The following is a 21,709-nucleotide window of genomic DNA, read 5'->3' as shown; positions in this document are numbered from 1 at the left end:
TCCCCGTGGCCTAGACTTGGTGTATGGCCTGCAGGGTGGAAGGAGAACCCACAGGGCCTCTGAAGACAGGCAGGTGGCACACCTGCGGCTGGGAGGATTTTGAAAAGGAGTCCAGTGCCATTCATTTTTCATTCATTTTCCAGCCCAACGTTTGACCTGAATGCTTCACGCCCACACTGCACACACTACTCCATTTATAATACAACTCGAGAAGGGCATATACTATTCCATCCACAGCTCAGGGAAAGCATATATACGACTCTACTCAAAATTCAACAAAGTGGTGCATCTGCCTCCAATTTACTAGCTACCCTGGGGACCTTAGGCACGTTGTGTGTCTGGAAATACTGCAGGTGATGTGTGTGGAGTAGGCTATAGGCTCACCGTCCTGCAAGGACTAGCCGTACCACCACCGGCTTTAAAGTCCAATAGACCTCTGGCCCAAGTCAGGTAGCAGAGGATCCAGGGCTTGGGTAGCCTACAAATAGGATTCTCCTCCAAAACGAGGCGCATAATGACCTTTGTCTCCCGGACAGAAAAGGGAAGGTAGACTGGCTTCCTCTATGAGCGACCTTCGCGACTCTGGACAAAAAGACCTGATCGTTCTCAGACTTGGGAAGGAGGACTAAGCCCGGAAAGGTGGGGACAAGTCTGCCCCAACGCCGCAATGGTTACTAGTAGGGACCCAGCAACCCGGTGCCGGGAGCCCTACACCCTGGGCGGGAGAGGCGGTCGCTGACGCAGGAAGAGGAGGAGAGAGAGAGGAGGGACGCATCGGGTCAGCTCGCTCTCCTGCTGCGCAGGGCGGGGCTCGGGCCGGTCCGCCCGCGCGCAGGTGAGCGAGCCAGGGCGGAGCGCAGCTGCGCCGGGCTTGGGCGCCTGCGGCCGCCGCTCCCCACCGTCGCTTTCCCCACCGAGGCCGAGGCGTCCCGAAGTCATGGCCGGTCTGAACTGCGGGGTCACTATCGCACTGCTAGGGGTTCTGCTGCTGGGTGCGGCGCGCCTGCCGCGCGGGGCAGGTGAGTGCCGGGCTTTGGAGGCGGGTGGCGCGGAGTGGTGAGCTAGCCAGCCAGCCTACGCCGGGCGGAGATGTGGCCGAGGGACGCAGGGTGCTGAGCCTGCGGAGGCTACAGAGGGAGGGCGGGGGCAGCATAATCAAAATGCGCCTGTAGCTCTGGGTCCCCCGACTGTCCGGTTCCTGCGCGCGCCGCGTCGGGTGCGTGGGCCTTGCCCTCCTGGAGTCAACTTTGCCCTCGGCACGTGAGAGTATCCCCAATCCGGGAGCCTCCCGGTCCGGGAAGATGAGCCTGGTGCTGGCCTAGAAGGCGGGAAAAGGAGCGCCCCGTAGCCGATCCCAGGCGACATGTCCAAGGTGGCGCGCCGTGGGTCCCGGGATCTTTGCAGGGATTCTTGAAGACACCCAGGCAGGGTGTGGGAAGAGATCTTTCCTCTCCAGGCTCGCCCTCTACCTCCTCGCCTAGTCCGGAGAGAAGGTGCAAGAAAAGTGCTTTCATGTCGGCATTTCCCACCAGATCCCCTTTTTCCCGTCCGCACCCTGCATCCCCCCTCTTCTAAAGTTGAAGAGCAAAAATGAAATTAGTGCAAAAATGAAAGCGCCCGGATTTCTTTTCGGGGTCCCAGAGAAAGCCACCAGGCATCTGCGCCGCCGCAGAGACTGGACATTCCGGCGCCCCTCGCACTTCTTGGCAGTGGACTTTGACGGCAGGAGGCTGTTGTTCCGGGGATGTGTGTGAATTTCGAGTTGTTTCGGTTGGGGGAATGGACCGCCACGTCCCAGCGACCTGTGCCAGCCAGGAAATGCCCTGTGGGCCCTAGATGTATTAGAACATAGTAAATAACTTGGTTTCTTCATGTAAGAACTTGATGTGAGGCTAGTACAGGTTTCGCGAGATTAGTACAGGTTTTGTGTTTTTTAAATAGAGCTCTCCAGGAAGTCGTGTGGGTTTGATTCCCCTTGCTGCATCTAAGGTGGGTTTGTGTTTGGCAGGTGTAAATTAGATTAAGGAATAAAAGGACGCAAGTGAAGTTGAATTTGGACGTCCCGGTGACTACCATCATTACAAATACAAGACAGGAGCTTGTAAAATATCAATATCAGCTCCAGGAATACTTCCTGGTTCATTCTCCAACATCAGGCGACATATCGCTGCATAGTAGATAGAAAATTTAAAAATTCATTTAAACCATGGCATGGATTTATATATATATATATGTATATATAAATTATATATATTAAAGTAGGGACAGGGTTTCACTATTTTGCCCAGGCTGGTCTCGAACTCCTGAGCTCAAGTGATCCTCACACCTGGGTCTCCCAAAGTGCTGGGATTACAGATGTGAGCCACTGTGCCCGGCTGATGAATATTTACTATAATTTCTTAGGACTGAATTTTCAAGATTCCCTTTGAAGAAAAAGAATTAGTTTGAGAATAAAAAGGAAGTGAAAATATGTGTAAATGTGTGCTGAGAAAAACGTGTGCCTACCAATCTTGGAACTGTATTGAAACTCTGAGAATTGTTTGAGATGTTTTTGGCTTTCTGTGATAGCAGTGGGGGAACTCCTCCAGTAAGAATAGGGTGTAAATCAACGTATTGCTAATAATGAGAGCCTCTGTTTCTGGTCTCATTTCTTCCTGTGATCTGGGGTGGCTGCCATTTTGGTCGAGTAGCTCCAATGGAGTCCCTTCCAGGAAGTCCTTGACTGGCTGAGCCCTGTCTCATGGTTCAATGTATAAATACGTAGAAGCCTAGGAACTTTCCCTTTCACTTTCTTAAGTTCCTCCCTATGGTCTCAGGAACTGACCCTTTGAGGCTACATCAGGCTGAACTGAGAGCTTTTGTGGTTGGAGCAGTTGCCTATATAGTCTTGAGGATCTAACTGGCAAAGGCCTTTGAGAAATTCCTGGAGACTGTCCTCAAAGGATGCAGAAAGCCAGAGCCCCAGCACAGTGGATTTGTTTTATAAATCTGTAAAGTCTTTTAACAAAGAAAGATTCAGCAGAGTAAAAATGAACTTGGTGTCACTGCAGAGATGAAGAGTAAAGGAAAGTTTGTGTCTTGGTGTCGTGTGTTTGTATGACTTTGGTATCCCCACCAACTCCCCCATTTCCAAGAGTGAAACACTGGTTACATTGGGATCATAGCCTTTTGAAAACCTCAATTTGGTTGCTTTCTAAGAACCACTCAGATACCAGAGTCTGGGTCAGTGACCCCAATCTTGCCACCATTGTCTCTTGCCAAAAATGTGAGCAGACAGATCAAATGATGTGTACACACTCCCTGGGCGAGTGTGGGTGTTCATTCTGTTTCTGATTCAAATGAGGAGCTACTGGCTGTTGTCTGGAATGTGTAACTGGCAGGGCTGATGAGTCTCCCCCAGCTCCTCCCCAACATCCCCACAGATTTGCATGACTTGGAGTCAGACCTGCTAGCCTGAGGGCTCACCTCAGATGCTGCCATTTCTTCTGTGATGGTTGCATGCCTTGCATGTGCACACACACACTCTTCTGGGCGTTCTCCCTGACTATCAATGTGGGGGAAGGAAATTAATAATTAAGATGTTTTAAGTTGCATATAGTTATTGTAGAAAAAGTGGCAACAAATATAACCAAAATGAAAAAAATTATCTATAAGCAAGCTGCCTTATTCACTTTGATGCAGTCTTCTTCCCGGGTATGCATGCACGCTCACGTGTGCAAACCAAACATGAGATCATCCCATTGTATGGCTTTAACCAGTCCCCAGTTGTTGGACATTTAGGTTGCTTCCAGTTTTTCTTATTAAAAATAGAACATGTCCAACAATAATCAGCTGCTTGTATCAATTTTAATAAGTCTATTCAGGGAAAAGGCACTTGAAATTACATAGCGCAGACTAGAAAATGACATGAAAGGATGAACCATTATCCTCATGTTGCTGAGGTTATAAAACAGTATGAACTGGATTATCCCATTTTGATGTATCTGAGAATGTGTTCTTTGGCTGTGTTGTTCTGCACACTCTTTTTTTAAATTTTTGAGACAGAGTTTCACTCTTGTTGCCCAAGCTGGAGTGCAATGGCGTGATTTTGGCTCACTGCAACCTCCATCTCCCAGGTTCAAGCGATTCTCCTGCCTCAGCCTCCCAGGTAGCTGGGATTACAGGCGCACAACACCACGCCTGGCTAATTTTTTGTATTTTTAGTAGAAACAGGGTTTCACCATGTTAGTCAGGCTGGTCTTGAACTCCTGACCTCGGGTAATCTGCCCGCCTCGGCCTCCCAAAGTGCTGGGATTACAGGCGTGAGCCACCGCGCCCATGTTCTGCACATTCTTAGCTATTTTGTCCAGCTACAGTTCTGGAAGTAGAGTTGCTGGTATGAAGAGCAGAGCCTCTTAGGGCTTTGGATGTGTATTTCCGTATTCTGGAAGCGGAGTTGCTGGGATGAAGAGTAGAGAGGTTCTTAGGGCTTTGGAAGCGTATTTCCGTGTTCTGGAAGCGGAGTTGCTGGGATGAAGAGTAGAGAGGTTCTTAGGGCTTTGGAAGCGTATTTCCGTGTTCTGGAAGCAGAGTTGCTGGGATGAAGAGAGGCTCTTAGGGCTTTAGATGCGTATTTCCCTGTTCTGAAAGCAGAGTTGCTAGGATGAAGAGTAGAGCGGCTCTTAGGGCTTTGGATGCGGATTTCCGTGTCGCCTGTGGAGAGCCTGTCCTGGTGTACTTTCCAGCCGTCAGTTTGTTGGTGCCTGTTTCTCACATTCTCCCAGGCTCACTGTTGTTTCACCAGCATCTACGGAAGAAGTATTTTCCTCCCTCCAATTTGGCAAATAGGATCTGGACAGTGTTGGTAGAGACTCAAGAGTCTTAGAAGCACCACCCTAGCTGGATGGTACTAATGGCTCACCAGTGTTTTTTTGCCAAAAGAAAACGGAACTGGGTCCCTTGGCTTATAGCACAAGCCTCACCTGCGTTTTTGCCTAGCAGTGCTGACCTGGGTTTGGATGGGATGGGGTGAGGTGGGAAGTGGGTAGGGAGAGAAGTTTGCTGGTCAGAAAGACCCCTGATTGAGGTCAGGGTGGGTAAGACAGTGGGAGATAATAAGACCACTGATGTGGGGGACCGGTGGTTAGGGTTCTCTGCCTTGGTGGTTAAGAAAAGTTTATACCTGGCCGGGTGCGGTGGCTCACGCCTGTAATCCCAACACTTTGGGATGCTGAGGGGGGAGGATCACCTGAGGTTAGGAGTTCAAGACGAGCCCGGCCAACATGGCAAAACACCGTCTGTACTAAAAAATACAAAAATTAGCCAGACATGGTGGTACACACCTGTAATCCCAGCTACACAGGATGCTGAGGCTTGAGAATCACTTGAACCCAGGGGGCAGAGGTTGCAGTAAGCCTAGGTCATGCCACTGCACTCCAGCCTGAGTGACAGAACAAGACTTTGTCTCAAAAAAAAAAAAGAAAGAAAGAAAAGAAAAGTTTATACCCCTTAATTATCATTCTAAATTATGAAAAGTATGCCACAATCAAATTATTTCAAACCATTTCACACAGCCTTGTAATTTGCCCATCATCTCCCGGGCAGCTGGCAGCATTCTAGACAACCAGGTAAGGAGAGCCAAGTTCCTTCCCTCACCTGTTTGTAGCCTTGGGTTTGTATCTGGTCCATCAGTTCTTAAAAGTATTAACTACTACTGCTGCTTGTAATAGCCAACACATTGAACATTTGCTGTGCCAGCCACTCCTCTGAGGATTTTACACATAAGCATCTTCTGATTAACATCAGTAATCCATTCCTGAAAACCAGACATTCTGCATGAAAACACTAAGCAACACTATACATCTCATTATTTTGTGTGGGAAAAATTATAACAATCCACTGCACAGCAAGGCAAAACCTCTAACAGTTTCTGAAGGCGTGATGAAACACAGAACGATACCTGTATGTAATTAACCAATCCTCTTAAGCATAAAGTGCATAAGATATCACTTGAGGACTACCAAACCATTTACATGGTTGTTTGCAAACAGTTGCTTTGTGTGCAGTAACGTAGGGCACCTCCCTTTGTTAACATTTTTGACACTTGGGGTGTCCTCACTTGATCCTGGCGTTCTTTTTTTTTTTTTTTTTTTTTGGAGATGGAGTCTCACTCTGTCGCCCAGGCTGGAGTGCAGTGGCATAATCTTGGCTCACCGCAACCCCTACCTCCTGGCTTCAAGTGATTCGCATGCCTCAGCCTCCCAAGTAGCTGGGATTACAGACGTGCACCACAATGCACAGCTAATTTTTGTATTTTTAGTAGAGATGGGGTTTCACCATGTTGGCCAGGCTGGCCTCAAACTCCTAGCCTCAAGCAGCCCACCCACCTCGCTCTGCCAAAGTGCTGGGATTATAGGCGTGAACCACCACGCCTAGCCAGATCCTGACGTTCTTGATCCTAGTATATTTGGAATATAACTCAAGATTTTCTGCACATAATTTTGTTTAAAGTGTGTTGAGGTTAGAGATGTAAATATACACATTTCTGAAATAGACCTTGGCCAAAAATAACTTTGATAGATGAAACATAAGTTCTACAGTGTTCAACGATAAAAATGAAGCTATTTTCTCCTGAGAGAATGTAAATGGGGGAGGTGATCTTGAGTAGGTCTGCATGTCATTTAATTCTCCATCCTCAAACAAGTACTCTTACTAACTTCCCACTAGTAGGCACAGAGAGGTGACGTGACTTGCCGGGGCTCCCTGGCTGGTGTGTAATGATGCTGAACTGGCAGCCCCAGGAGTATGACTCCAGAACCCAGCTCAGTAATAGGACTGCAAGGCCAGTAAATGCCTCCCCTCAGGGTGTGAATATTCTTAAATCATAAATTTGAGAATGTCTTGGAAAAGGAAATTAAAACTGTTCCCTGAGCACAGATGCCATAGCTTTCTTTAAGTTTTAAATGAAGTCAAATAATCCTACCCTCAATGACAGAAGATCAAAGGCTTCCAGGTGAAATGTGCCAAATGCAAAAATGCACAAGGTGACAATCTGCTGCCTTTGCCTGGGTAAATACAGTCTCCAGAAATGAGTTTTATCAACTCCCTGAGTCCAAAGATTATATAGAGTTGAAGTCGGGCTGTTGTCTTTATTTTGGGTCTGCCTAATTCCTTGGCATCTGCCATGTCACAAAACCCTTGGAGCCATGAGACACCTTCTTCAATTCTTGACAATGTGTGGTCCAGCTGGGAGCTGAGCTAGAATGGTGTACATCCAGGCACATGCCATGTGCATCCAAAGAGATGCCTTATCTTCTGTTACTAATCTGAAGGCAGGAACATCTGGCCATCTCAAACAAGGACATTTGGCTAAAGCAATGTTTAACCCTGAGAACAGCTCAGAGCAGGCAAGTAGTTTCTGGGACATCACAGAGAATGCAGAGGTGGTAAGATGAAGCCCCTGAGTTTGAAGGACTCACGGCATCTCTTGGACACAGGTAGACACTCAACTCCTACACAGAGTGACCACCAGCCACAGTGGAGAGGTACACACCAAAAACCAAACAACATAGTGGGACGAGTTATTACACACTGCTGCTCATACTGGAAGTCTGTGCTCTGCTGGAGTCTGCCCAAGGACACTGTGTCAGGAGGGTTCAGCCTGTGTTGATGGGCTATTTTCACATCAACTGCCCTGCTGACAAGTCTCGCTGGAGTTGCATCCTGGGCCACCTTCAAGGATACAAACACCAGGCTCTCTTTTGCCTCTGAGTTCTTGCTCACTGCTACATTTCCCATGTCCTCAGACTGTACATCCCAAAGGGCTCAGCTTCCCAGCTGGAAATTGGTGGAGGGAGGAGGGCAGAGAAATGGAAGGACTGGAGCCAAAGACCTCACTGGACTCAGAGTTGCCTTTCCAGCTTTTTGGAGATAGCATCACTCAAACAAGTTTTGGAGTTGGTCAAAGCTTGGTTCAAATCCTCACTCCACCGCTTATTAACCAGGTGCGCTGGGCAAGTTGCGTAACCTGTAGGGACAGCAGCACCCTGAGGCTGGCTGGAGGTCTGAATGAAATGATGTGTGCACTAGTCTGGCCTAGAACAAATTCCCCAGTTAGTGAGAACTGTCATGACTTTGTGCTATAGTTTGGATGATTGTTTCTTCCAAATCTCATGTTGAAATTTGATTCCCAGTGCTGGAGGTGGGGCAAAATGGGGAGTGTTGGGTCATGGGGGTGGATCCCTCAGGAGTGAGTGAGTTATTAACTCTGTTAGTTCCCTAGAGAGCTGGTTGTTAAAAAGAGCCCAGCACGAACCCCCTGCCCTTGCTTCTTCTCTCGCTATGTGATCTCTACACACCAGCTCCGCTTTGCCTTCTGCCATGAGTGGAAGCAGCCTGAGGCCCTCACCAGATGCTCAATCTTGAACCTTTTAGCCAGCAGAACCATGAGCTAAATAAACCTCTTTTCTTTTCTTTCTTTCTTTCTTTTTTTTTTTTTTTTTTTTTTTTGAGATCGAGTTTTTACTCTGTTGCCCAGGCTAGAGTACAATGCCACGATCTCAGCTCACTGCAGCCTCCGCCTCCTAGGAAGCGATTCTCTTGCCTCAACCTCCTGAGTAGCTGGGATTACAGGCACCTGCCACCATCCCCAGCTAAGTTTTGTATTTTTAGTAGAGATGAGGTTTCACCACGTTGGCCAGGCTGGTCTTGAATTCTTGACCTCAGGTGATCCACCTGCCTTGGCCTCAGCCTCCCAAAGTGCCAGGATTACAGGCATGAGCCGCTGCACCCAGTCAAACCTCTTTTCTTTATCAATTACCCAGCTTTAAGTATTCCTTTATAGCAACACAAAACAAACTAAGACACTTTGATTATTTGAGTCAGGTCCAGGAAGAACATTTAGATATTCAACAGGCAGACAACCTGGGCCAAAATTATAGGCTATCATAGTCTGTATAACCGGGTCTCCAGTGGGAGACATTAAGATTGTTTTCAGACTTTGGCTACCTACACATTGTACTTTGGTTACTATCCCAGTGCAGTCGACTTTGGGGATGTGTAAGGATATCTGTGGAAGAAATTCCTAGAAGTGAAGCTGCTCGTTGAAAAGCTGTATGAAGTTATTCTAAAACACACTAGAACAAGTTTTAAAAAATATTTTGTGAGCCAGTGCCTGCACACACATGAATTGCCTGTTAGCCAAGGAACTGACTGGACCAGTTTTATAACAACTTAAGTATCATGCTCAATTACACTTGAGATGGGAATGAGAACACCCAAGTGGTCTCCTGGAGATTGCAGCTATCTTCATGACCAGGTGTTATTAGCCAAGACTGGGCTGGAGTTTGCCAGTCTGTGAAACCAGAGCTAGATCTCCATGGAGGGAAACCTGGCAGGGCTCTGGCCTTTAATCTCTGCTGAGAGATGGAGGATTATTCTGGAACTGGCTCGAAGTTTCCTCTTATCAGGCACCTCAGCCTTGGGCTACATGTATCAGGGCCATGTTCTTATCTTCGTAGAACATAGATGACTTTTTTCTTTTTTCTTTTTTCTTTTTTTTTTTTTTTTGAAGCACTCTCGCTCTGTCCGCACAGGCTGGAGTGCAGTGGCACGATCTTGACTCACTGCAGCCTCTGCCTCCCAGGTTCCGGCAATTCTCCTACCTCAGCCTCCCGGGTAACTGGGATTACAGGCATGTGCCACCATGCCCAGCTGATTTTTTTTTTTTTTTTTTTTTTGTATTTTTAGTAGAGATGGGGTTTCACCATGTTGGCCAGGCTGGTCTCGAACTCCTGACTTCAGGTGATCTCACCTCAGCCTCCCAAAGTGCTAGGATTATAGGAGTGAGCCACCATGCCCAGCCTAAAAGACATTTTTCAAGTTGTAAACAATGCTTGGATCATCTTGCAGAAGCTCACCACAACCTGAATGGTGCCAAACCCTCAATATAACTTCTTCTAGCCTCACTGGCCTCTGCCTCTATGGGGAATACAACTCAAGTTCCAGGCAGGAACCTGGAATGCTGGTGGGAAGTATGTCCCACTGGCATCTTCCCCTCCTTGCCCTAGTCGCTAGAGATTGGAAACAACCCAAATACTCATCATTAGAAGCAGGTTAGGTAAATTATGCTACATCCAAACAATGAGATGTTAGGCAACTATTTAAAAGAATGACATAGCTCACTGTAAACTAATGTGGAGTAACCTCCAAGATATATTATGGAGAGAAAAACACAAGAATCAGAACAATACGTATGACATGCAACCTTTTGGCAAAATAAAATGAAATAGGGATGGTATATAAATACACACTTACATATTCATAGATTACTTCTGGAAGAGTGCACAAAATCTGGTAATAGTGGTTGCCTATAGGAACAGAACTAGATTCAAGGGTGAGAGAATGACTTTTTACATTTTGTTTTACTTTATTTTGTGCTTCATGTATAATTTATCTAAATGTAAAAGTATTTTTCAGCTCTACTGAGATATAATATACATACCATCAGATTTACCAGTATCAATTGTATAATTCAATGGGTCTTATCAGGTGCATGGTATAACATTTCTATCACCCTGCAAAGTTCCTCCAGATTCCCTTGCAATAAACCCATACCCCTTAGCCCCTGGCAACCACTGATTTGCCTTCTACCATGGTAGTTTTGCCTTTAAAATATTTTAAAAATAAAAACAATTTAAAGCCAGGTATGAATATAGTACTCACTGTTTTTGTTGCATTAGAACAAATTTCTCAAGTACAGACCCCATCTTCAAAAAAGCCTGAAGTTACTTCCTGCAGGAATTTGGTTGTGTAGAAGGGATGGAATGGAAGTGTTAAGTTGCTAGGAATCAAGGAGCTGATGACCAAAAAACTGCCTTCTGGACTTGCAGCAGTTTTTCATGAAGAGCAACTTGCTGTGATTTGTTTTGTTTTGTTTTTTCCCTATCTACTTTTAGGGCCTAGCACTGAGCAGGCCTAGAAATTTTGATTTATTATTTGATTGGTAACTGGAGATCATCTATAAGAGCAAAGCAGAATATAGTGGAATGAGAATTAATGCTTCATTGCCCCAAATTTTCTAGCTGAGTTTTGTTCCCATCCTCCTCTTTCTTCCTTAGCAATACTCTTAGCAGTAGGGCTAAATTCTGCTGTAAGGAAGGAATATGGTTCATGAAAAGGAAAGTACTTTGACCCACAGTCTTTCTCCCTTTCAGGAAGAACCATCTGCTTTTTTTCTTCCACCCACCTACACAATGTGCTTTGGAGCCAGGCTTCTTAAAACCCCCAACTCAGCATTCTTGGTTCCTCAACTTAGTTTTTCACATCCCTGAATTATTAGAAGGTCTTGAAAAGATCTAGCCCAGTCCACGGTCATTTTGGTAACAAATTCTGTTCATTCTGGAGATATTGGAGGCCCCTTGTGCATCTAGCTCTGTGCACCCTTATCCCTCACTCTCCAAGGACTCAACATCTGGAAGGGATTCTAACATGTAAACCAGGGGCTACAAATTGATGGCCTGGGGTGCTTGGTCTAGTTCTGTTTTGTATGTTTTGAAAAAACCTAAATTACAAAGTATTTGGTAGAGCTGGCACCCTCTGATTCAACAAAGACCCTCTTCCGTATGTTGCCTTTCATATTTGGGTTTGCGACACTTTCCAGTGTAATAAGTACAGCAAAAGATGTAGGTATTAGAATTGCAATATAAGCTTCTATAGGCAAGACAAGAGAAAGAGGAGGACAAGATACTGGTGCCTGAGGTCTGTGGGACATCCTTAACAAAACCCTGAGTGTGGCCCTGGAGCAGAAGTATAGCTCTGTTATTAATTACCAATCACCCCACAGTTTTTTTTTTAATATTTAAAATGGCATCTCCCACCATCTCTGAAATGACAACTTACTAAGTGATCCACTATCTGGAAAGAAGCAATTCAGAGTTAATTCTTCAGTATCTGATTTATAACTAGAGATCACCTACAAAAGCAAGCAGAATATAGTCTAATGAGGATTAAATTCTTGATTACTCCAAATTTTCTAGCTTGGGTTTTGTTCCAAGCCTCCTTTTTCTCCCTTGGCAATAGCTGTTAGCAGTAGGGCCAACTTCTACTGTAAGGAAGGAACGTAGAAAGTGCTCTGCCCCACAATCTCTCTCCCTTTCGAGAAGAACCATCTGTTTTTTTTCTTCCATCCACCCACATAATGTGCTTTGGAGCCAAGCTTCTCAAACCCATCTCAGCATTCTTGGTGCCTCAACTTAGTTTTTCATATCCCTGAATTTTTGGCATATTCATCTTAAGATCACTGGCTGGTCCCAACATTGACACTGTCTTGTTGCCAATAATGACCATCCTAGTTGATGTAACACCTTCCGTAATGACTGTCTTTGTTCCTGTAACTTCATTATGATGCCCAAACACCTTTTATAATGGCTGTCCTCATTGACTTAACACCTTCCACATCAGTACCTTTTACTGCAGTCACCCTTGTGGATGTATCTTCCACCATGACTATCCTTGTTGATGTAGTATCTTCCATAATGGCCTTCCTCATTGACATAACACCTTCCAAAGGTACTTCTGATGTAGGTTATTTTGGAGAATGGTCTGTAATGGCCATCCTCACTGACGTAACACCTCCTGGAGGCTGCCCTGGGCCCTCTGGGTGAGGAAGGCATGTGTCTGGCCCCGAAGATCTCCTGGAGTGTGCCGCATTGTGTTGCTGATCTGTTTATCCCGGGCTGCCTGGTTTGCTGTGGAATCACGTTATTGACCTGGCTTGTGGTCGCTTGCAAGGGCTTCATTCAGAAACCTGTTTGCCATCTCAGGCTGTGTGGTTTGCTCTCCCATTCCCCACTTTAAGACTGCTGGACATGACAACAGCAACAACAAAAATGGTGTTAATCCCTAGTCCCTAAAACAGAAGGTTTAAACTGAGGGATGTATTCCTGGTTGGCTGCCCTGGCCCCTGGGATGGCAGTACACCCACACTCCCCGGTCAAGTCCGCTGGAATGATCAAGAGGTTGGGGCCTTGCAGTTAAGAAAGAAGTAGATCTAGGCTGGGCATGGTGGCTCACACCTGTAACCTGTAATCCTAGCACTTTGGGAGGCCGAGGCGGGCAGATCACGAGGTCAGGAGATGGAGACCATCCTGGCTAACACAGTGAAACCCTGTCTCTACTGAAAATACAAAAAATTAGCCAGGTGTGGTGGCAGGCACCTGTAGTCCCAGCTACTCGGGAGGCTGAGGCAGGAGAATGACGTGAACCCAGGAGGTAGAGCTTGCAGTGAGCCGAGATTGCACCACTGCACTCCAGCCTGGGTGACTGAGCGAGACTCTGTCCCCCCAAAAAAGAATAAGTAGCTCTAAGGCCTCAAAAACATGGGTTTCTCCCCTGGCTCAGCGGGTACTTGGTGGAAGCTGACATCCCAAATGGTCACTTCCTCTCGCATCCTGGCTGCCGTGGGTGGATGCTGCAATCTGTCTTTCCAGGGCAGTAAGAACGGAGCAGGGAGTGAGTCAGCTAGTGGTCATCTTTCAGACCACAGTGAAGCAGAGGATGGATTGCTGCCAAAGTATTGGAAGTAAAGTCAGTGACGGAGGTGGTGAGGACAACAGAGATGGAGGAGGAGCAGATGCTGTTCCTGATTGATTGCCCAGGGCTTGTGATAATGAGGAAGAGTTCGGGGGACTCAGAGGCAAGGTTATAGGCCAAGGGAAGGGCCCACGCTAGCGAGAGACTCTCATCTTGGAGGGCTGCTAGCCTCTTTCCTACCTACAGAACATTTTCTGGAGCCACTGCAGCCCCCTCACTAGTGTAAAGGTAAAGGCGGACAGTCAGAGTGGCGTTTAGGACAGAAAACTCCAGCACTTCTCTGCTGCTGGTGTTGAGTGGTACAAGCTGAAATGCGTCTCTAACCACTGCTCTTCTCTAGCTGGGGTTCAGAGCAAACACTTAGTCCCAGGCTGTCCAGCTTGTGACCTTAAAGGAGCAGAAGGTGCATGGGATTTGGAATCAGGCAGGCCTGGGTTTGAAGCTCAGCTGTGTGTCTTCCCAGTGTGAATTTAAGCAGTTTACCTAAAGAAAATGTATAGAAAGTGCCCGGCACATGGCAGAGGCTGAACAAATGGCAGCTGCTAAATTATTGCCATCATTCCTAGTCGCCCTCTCCCACCTGCCTTCAGCCTTGGCCAGTGCCTACACAGCCTACCTCTTCTGGATTCTGGATTTTAAAGCCAGGCTCCCCACCGGATTGCCCTTTGATCTCTGATTTTTGTCTGGGGCTCTTGCTCAGCCCACAGGTCTAGGTGAGATGACCAGCCATAAACTCTCTTGGCCATATCGTCACCTTCTCTCTGACCCACTCATTTGCCTCCCTCCTGTCACCTTCCAGTATCTGGATGTTAAAGTTTTACAGTAAATCCAATGTTTTAGACATCCTTGTTGATATAATATTTTCATAAAGGCTGGCTTATCTATATAACACCTTCCATCTGGTAATTCAGCTCAGAAGGGGAGGCTCAGCATCCCAAACAATACCTTGTATTTGTCCAAACTTCTTTCCTTGAGCAGCTCGGCAGGTCCACAAAAACAACCCCATCTTTCCCTGCCTGGTACCCCATCTAATTAAGAGTTCTGTATTGGTTTTCTTCTTTAAAAAAGTATATATATTTTTTTTCTTTTTTTTTTTTTAGACGGAGTTTCACTCTTGTTGCCCAGGCTGGAGTGCAATGATGCAATCTCAGCTCACTGCAACCTCCTCCTCCTGGGTTCAAGCAATTCTCCTGCCTCAGCCTCCCATGTAGGTGGGATTACAGGCATGCACCACCACGCCCAGCTAATTTTTTATTTTTAGTAGAGATGGGGTTTCTCCATGTTGGTCAGCTGGTCTCGAACTCCTGACCTCAGGTGATCCACCACCTCGGCCTCCCAAAGTGCTGGGGTTACAGGCGTGAGCCACCGTGCCTGGCCAAGAGTTCTGTATTGGTTTTCTATTGCTGCATAACAAATTGCCAGAAACTTGGTGTCATAAAAACAACACCTGTTAGCTCACAGTTCTGTAGGTCAGAAGTCCAGAAATGTACAGCATGGGTGGGTTCTCTGCGCAAGGTCTCAAACGGCTAAGATCAAGATGTTGGCCAGGCTACATTCTCAGCAGGAGCTTGTGGTTTCTTCTAAGCATGTTGGTTGTAGCAGAACTCAGTTCCTGTGGCTGCAGGTCTGATGTCCCCCTTTCCTTGCTGGTTTTCAACCAACACTGCTCTCAGCTTTCAGAGACCACCTGCATTCCTTGTCATGTGGACCCATCTTCAACACTAGCTACAGAGACTCTCCCTTATGTTGAATTACTTTCACACGTCGACTCCTTTTCTCCAGGAAAAGCCCAGCCTCTTTTAAGAGTTCAGCTGATTAGGCCAGACCCACCCAGGATAGTCTCCCTTTCCTAAAGTTAACAGTACCATTCAACATAGCCTAATCAGGCGAGTGATATCCCATCCCTCCCACACTCAAGTGGAAGAGATTCTACAAGGATATGAGTCACTGGAGGGCATCTTAGAATTCTGCCCGCCCCTGGGTGCCGTGGCACAGAGGCTCTGCCCCCTCTGCCAGAATGGTAATGATCATGGCCATCACTCTTTGAGGGCCAGCCACGTGCCTGGCTTTGCACATGTGGTCTCATTCCAATGCTTGTAAAAGCCCTGCACAGTTGATGTTTTTAGCCAAATGCTGCAGATGAGAAACTTGTGGTTCAGAGAGGTCAGGTGGCTTCTAGTGGCCCAGCCAAGTGACCGAAGTGATGAGGCACACAAGACAGGGAGTATTACATATGTGAGGTCAGTTGATGGGGGCCGCAGAACAGGTCTCTGTCTTAATAGAACCTCTTCTCCTGCTGCCTTTTGCTCCTCCCCAGTGAGTGGATTTTCAAAACTGCAGGCTGAACTAACCTAGAGCTGAACATTTTGGTAGTGAAGTGTTTCCCTGCTACCACGTCTCTAGTGTTATCCTTTGAGGGATGATGAATGGTAAGGTAGAAATAGCCAGATATAACCTTCTGGAAAAGCTCATTTTAAACTGAACTTTATTTTTAGTTTAAGCAGCTCATGGCTTATGTTCAGACAAGTAAGAACATTTTCTTTTATATGGCTCTTTTGGCTCTTTTTTTTTTTTTTTTTTTTGGAGATGGAGTCTCGCTGTGTCGCCAGGCTGTAGTGCAGTGGTGTGATGTTGGCTCACTGCAACCTCTGCCTCCTAGACTCAAGTGATTCTCCTGCCTCAGCCTCCTGAGTAGCTGGGATTACAGGCATGTGCCACCACACCTGGCTAATTTTTGTGTTTTTGGTTTTTTTTTTTAAGTAGAGACAGAGTTTTACCATGTTGGCCAGACTGGTCTTGAACTCCTGACCTCAGATGATCTGCCTGCCCTGGCCTTCCAAAGTGCTGGGATTACAGGCGTGAGCCACCACACCCAGCCTTACATGGCTTTTAATCACCAAAAAAGTGCAGTCCTATCAGAACCTTTTTCACAGGCCTGCCCCCAGCAATGTCCCTTATTCAGTGCGTGGCCTACAGAGAATGCAGTGGTCAACGGGCTGCATGATGTGCTAACCAGTTTTTCACTTATCAGGGAAATCCTTCTTATTTTTCATGACCTTTTGCCATCTTTTGAGTTTTCTAGTTATGACATCATTTTTGTTTAAACAAGTTTCTCTCCCTCCCTTCCACAGTAATCCAGGGGATTACTGTGAATATATATGAATTTCAGGCTATGCAGTTTCAGTCAACTTTTCATTGGCATGCAAATTAGTAATTAGCAATTAATTCTCACCTACATTCTGCTAAATGAAATAAGCCAGATACAAAAGGACAAGGACTGTCTGGTTCCACTTAGATTAGTAGTCAAATTCATAGAGACGAAGTAGGATGCTGGTTACCAGGGCTCAGGGGAGAGATGGGAGTTATTATTTAATGGACACAGGGTTTCTGTTTAGGATAATGAAAACATTCCAGGTGGATGGTGGTAACTGTTGCACAACAATGTGAATGTGCTTAATGCTTCTGAACTACACACTTAAAAATGGTTAAAATGATAAAGTGTGTGTATGTATATTTTACTATAATAAAAAAGCAAAAAGAAATATTTGCAGGGTTTATTTATAGGTGTTTTTTCCCTTTTCTATTTTATCAAGTTGGGTTTTTTTTTTTACCACAATAAAAAAAAAATGTTTTTTTTTAAAGAAGTAAAGCATAGGCCAGGCATGATGGCATGCACCTGTCATCCCCAGCATTTGGGGAGGCTAAAGCTTGAGCCTAGGAGTTCAAGATCAACCTGGGCAACATAGGAAGACCCCCGTCTCTACAAAAATAAAAACAAAAAAATTAGCTAGGCATAGTGGCATGCGCTGATGGTCCCAGCTACTCAGGAGGCTGAAGTGGGAAGATTGCTTGAGCCCGGGAGGTCAAGGCTGCAGTGAGCTGTGATTGTGCCATTGCATTCCAGCCTGAGCAACAAAGCAAGGCCATGTCACGGAAAGAAAAAAAAAAAAGGAAGCATACGTTCCAATTCTATGGTTAGCTTTTTAAATGTACTATTGGTTTCTAATGCTAGACTCTGTCTCTGCTAAAAAGGAAGGCTTGACACACTTAGGAGGCTCCTCCCCTTACAAGGCCCAGGGACAACACTTGTAAGCAACTGCCCCAAGCATAACTCATTGCACTTAGGGTTCAGATCATGAGGAAGAACCAACAGGTTTTTCTCCTCAATTTTCAGAGTTGTGCAAACAACAATTTGTTGTAACAAGAACTGTGAAGCCCTGTAAGAACCTAGTGTTAGTACCTTGAGGGCAGAGACTTTGAATCATCTGTGGATGAGACCTTATGCCCAGGACCTTACAGGCACAAAGAGCGACTCAGAAGGGGTTTGGTGTATGTCCAGAAGGATGGTGGGAGAGGAGCTTCTCAGCATACAAGCAAGTTTCACATAGCTAGCAATGGTTTTTCTGAGTTTTAAGAATTGTTTTATTGTGGCTGGACACAGCCTCAAGTCTGTAATCCCAGCACTTTGGGAGGCCAAGGCAGGAGGATTACTTGAGCCCAGGAGTTCAAGACCTAAGCAACATAGTGATACCCTGTCTCTACAAAAATTAAAAAATTAGTCAGGCATGGTAGCCTGCGCTGGTGGTCCCAGCTACCCAGGAGACTGAGGTGGGAGGATTGCTTGAGCTGGGAGGCCGAAGCTGCAGTGAGCCAAGATCACATCACTGCTCTACAGCCTGGGTGACAGAATGAGACTATGTCTCAAAAAAAAAAAAAAATTGTTTTATTGAGACTTAAGTATACAAATCTTAAGTGTATAGCTGGATAATTTTTAGGTGTGTGTGTGTCATGCGTGTGTGTGTGTGTGTGTCTTGTAACCAAGATTTGGAACATCCTAGTACTGCAGAATTTTCCCTCTTGCCCCTTTCTAATCACCTACCCACCTTCCCCACCCCAGGTTCACTATTCTGACTTATACAAGCACAGATTGGTTTTGTCTTTTTGAACTTGATATAAATAGGATGTATATCAAGTCTTTTGTGTGTGGATTCTTGTTTAACCACCCCCCTGCTGACTTTTTGTCAGAAGAACTTGAGCAACTATTTAATCTCTGATGGCAAGGTTGGACCATTGGAATGAGGTACTCTGGGGGGAATACTAAAGACACTGGAAATTCAGTAACTTCTAAACATTTAGCAGGTGAGGGAGGGGGCTGTGGGCCTTTGCATGTGTGTCCCTGAGTGTACCTACAGATGGGTTTTTAAATCCACTCCTTTGATTCTTCTCCAGCCATCCTTGTGGTCCTCAGTGACTTTCATGGTCCTCGTGACTCACACTTCAAGGTCTAACAAAATAAATCTTGTTAACATTTCATAAAATGTTAATGTGATTTAAAGTAGCCTTGTGGCATTTTAGCATCTTGCATGAATTATTTACAGTGGTCATAAGCTGAGTTATATTTGTTATTTAATTCTGCAATTCCCATGTTCAAAGTCTGTTATTATGCAGCTTTCTTACCTCTGTGGTCCTCTTGGAAACCATTCATCCACTGATACTGTGTGATTCAATCTGGAATTAAATGTTAACCTCCATGTTTTGGATTGACAAGGAGCCTTAAGATGGCCTCAGTCTCAGAGGGGTTTATATGCAGATGTGTCTGTTTGCTACAGACTGTGACCCAGACAGGGCCACCTCTTTCCTATGGCATGTGTCTTTGATCATAAAAGGGAAAAACGCAACAGAAGAGTTTGGATGGTTCTATGCAAACCTGTCACCACTTTAGAAAAATGATTCAAAGCATAAGCTCTGGAGACAGTGAACTGCTAGCATTGCTTTTGGGAAATGGTTCAATTACTTTAGAAAATGAATAACTTGGCTGGGTGCGGTGGCTCACGCCTGTAATCCCAGCACTTTGGGAGGCCGAGGCAGGCGGATCACCTGAGGTCAGGAGTTCCAGACCAGTCTGGCCAATATAGTGAAACGTCGTTCTACTAAAAATACAAAAATTAGCTGGGCGTGGTGGTAGGCATCTGTAATCCCAGCTACTCGGGAGGCTGAGGCAGGAGAATCACTTGAACCTGGAAGGCAGAGCCAAGATAGTACCACTGCACTCTAGCCTGGGCAAAAGAGTGAAACTCCATCTCAAAAAAGTAAAAGAAATAAAAGAAATAACTTGCATCATTGCATGTAATTTTCTTCCCTGAGGACTTTGGGAATTAAGAGTCAGGAATGAATGAATGTACACAGCAGTCCCCTGTGTTGATAAACTGTTCCAACGAGTTGGGTTGACTAAGCTGCACATGGTTCTTTTTAACATTGCTATTGGAACTTAATTTTACTCTTTTCCGTAATTAATCTAAGAGCTGTGGAAATAGTAAACTATTTTAATGGGAACTATGTGTGTCTCTCACTGAGAGGGTGGGACCCTGATGTCTCTTGAGCCCTGAGCTCCCTGGATGTAAGTCTGAAAGTCAGAGCCCAGCCTTGTTCATCTTTGTATGCCAGCACCTGGCCTGGAGGGTAACTCATGGCAAAATGATCTTGAGAGATGTGGCCAGAGTCGGCCTTCATCAACATTTTGCAGCATGTTGTCTCTGCACTTCCCACCTGCACTGTGCATGCCCTTGTCCGATTCCCTCGGGCCTTCTTCCCTGCCCTGACCTCCCAGTGCAGTCCTGTGTCCCAGTCCCACTGTGGGTGGGAGGTTGTGCTTGATCACTCCCCAGGTCCTTTACTGATAACTAGGGTCTGTGTCCAGTCCTTCCTGGGTGTTGACTGATCACTGCAGTGTTTAATGTGGTCCTTTCCTTTGGAGAGCCTATAATGGTAGAATGGCAGGCAAGTTCTTGTAGCCACCTGTGGCACAGTATCTTTAGTTGGGAGGTGCACCTGCCATTGGGGTTGGGGAATGGGATGATCACCTGCCCTGCCACCCATCCCTTTCTCCAGACCTGCAACAGTAGCCTGAAGGCATTTCCTCAGCTTGGCCTGACTGCTGTGCCTTGCCCCAGCTTCTTTCTAGGGACATCTGGTAAGCAGCCATCATTTCACATCTCTACTTCTCAAAAGGTGAATGAGAGATTTGCCCTGCTGTCTTGACAGACTCTTTCCTGAAACCAGCCATGGGAATAGGTGGAAGGAGTGGGGTGGGGAAAGGGGATTGGCAGGTCTTGGCAGGTCCTACTTGACTTCCAAACCAGTGGATGAAAGGCTTTATAGCTCAGATACCTAGAAGGACAGTTCGGGGTCTCTTTTAGGAAGAAGCATTTCCTGCCAAGCCAAGCAGAAGCGTGCTTGAAATTGACTCAAACTTGCATCGGATTTTCCCATGAGTCTCACTGACAGCTGTCTAGAGAAGTGAGTCCTGCAGGCCAGGGCTTCTATAGCATGCTTTTCTGCTAAAACTTGGCACTGGCCTTTCATTCTCAGTACTTTGTTCTAGAATCATGGCTGCTTTTCTTTTGCCACCAACTCGGCCACATTAACCTCCCATGCCCACACCCCCTGGGCAGATCTGAGGAAGCTGTAGAGCCATCAGCAGCAGAACCATGCCAATTCCCTTTCTTAGAACCTTACACCTGGCACTGCCAAAAAAGAACAATACAAAAGAACAACCATGCCCCAAACATTTCAAATTCTGTGGAATTTAAATATTAAGTTTAAATTCCAACTATACTTTCAAATTACTTTGACATGAAGGAGGATTTGCAGTAATGCAATATGCTTGTTGGACCATTTAAAACAAATATATTTTCCTTTTGATATCCTGGAGAGCCAGCAGCTTGGAAATACTTTATTCTACCTTGATTGACTTTGTTGGTAAGAACAACCCACCATCATCAGAAAGTTCCTGGTTGTGTATGGAATTCTTCGGGTGGGGCTAGCTCTGCTGAATAGTCATTTATCATGCCCCGGGCACTGGTGTCAGAGCTGAGCTGGGGCACAAAACTTATCCCTACCTCTTATTAATCATATATGCCTGGGCACATTACTTAAACTGCTCAAGCCTCAGTTTCTTCATCTGTGTAATGGGGATTAATATTAGAACCTACTTTATGGAGTGGTTGTGGGGATTTATAAATACTTATAAACATATGCAGGGAAGCTGCCTCGTATTAAGGAATCGTTAAATGTTTGTTGTTGTTGCTATTTAGACAGGCCTGGTGTCTAGATTCCAAAGGTTTTTCTCCCATCCAAGAGA

At 45.9% G+C, this 21,709-nt stretch overlaps 1 protein-coding gene across 1 annotated transcript in view; it reads left to right on the top strand.

Moving 5' to 3' along the window:
* The first annotated feature begins 808 nt into the window (after nucleotides 1-808).
* CDCP1 (CUB domain containing protein 1) overlaps nucleotides 809-21,709 on the top strand; it is a 61,976-nt gene continuing 41,075 nt past the window's right edge. Inside the window, exon 1 of the mRNA XM_033212316.1 lies at nucleotides 809-1,019. Coding sequence (XP_033068207.1) covers nucleotides 938-1,019 — 82 coding nt within the window. The 5' untranslated portion in view covers nucleotides 809-937. The remainder of the gene's footprint in view (nucleotides 1,020-21,709) is intronic.

The sequence above is a fragment of the Trachypithecus francoisi genome, unplaced genomic scaffold (genome assembly GCF_009764315.1).
Source record: "Trachypithecus francoisi isolate TF-2019V2 unplaced genomic scaffold, Tfra_2.0 Lachesis_group0, whole genome shotgun sequence".
In the NCBI taxonomy this organism is placed as follows: Eukaryota; Metazoa; Chordata; class Mammalia; order Primates; family Cercopithecidae; genus Trachypithecus; species Trachypithecus francoisi.
The sequence above is the reverse complement of the archived record's forward strand: the minus strand, read 5'-3'. Positions and strand labels throughout refer to the sequence as shown.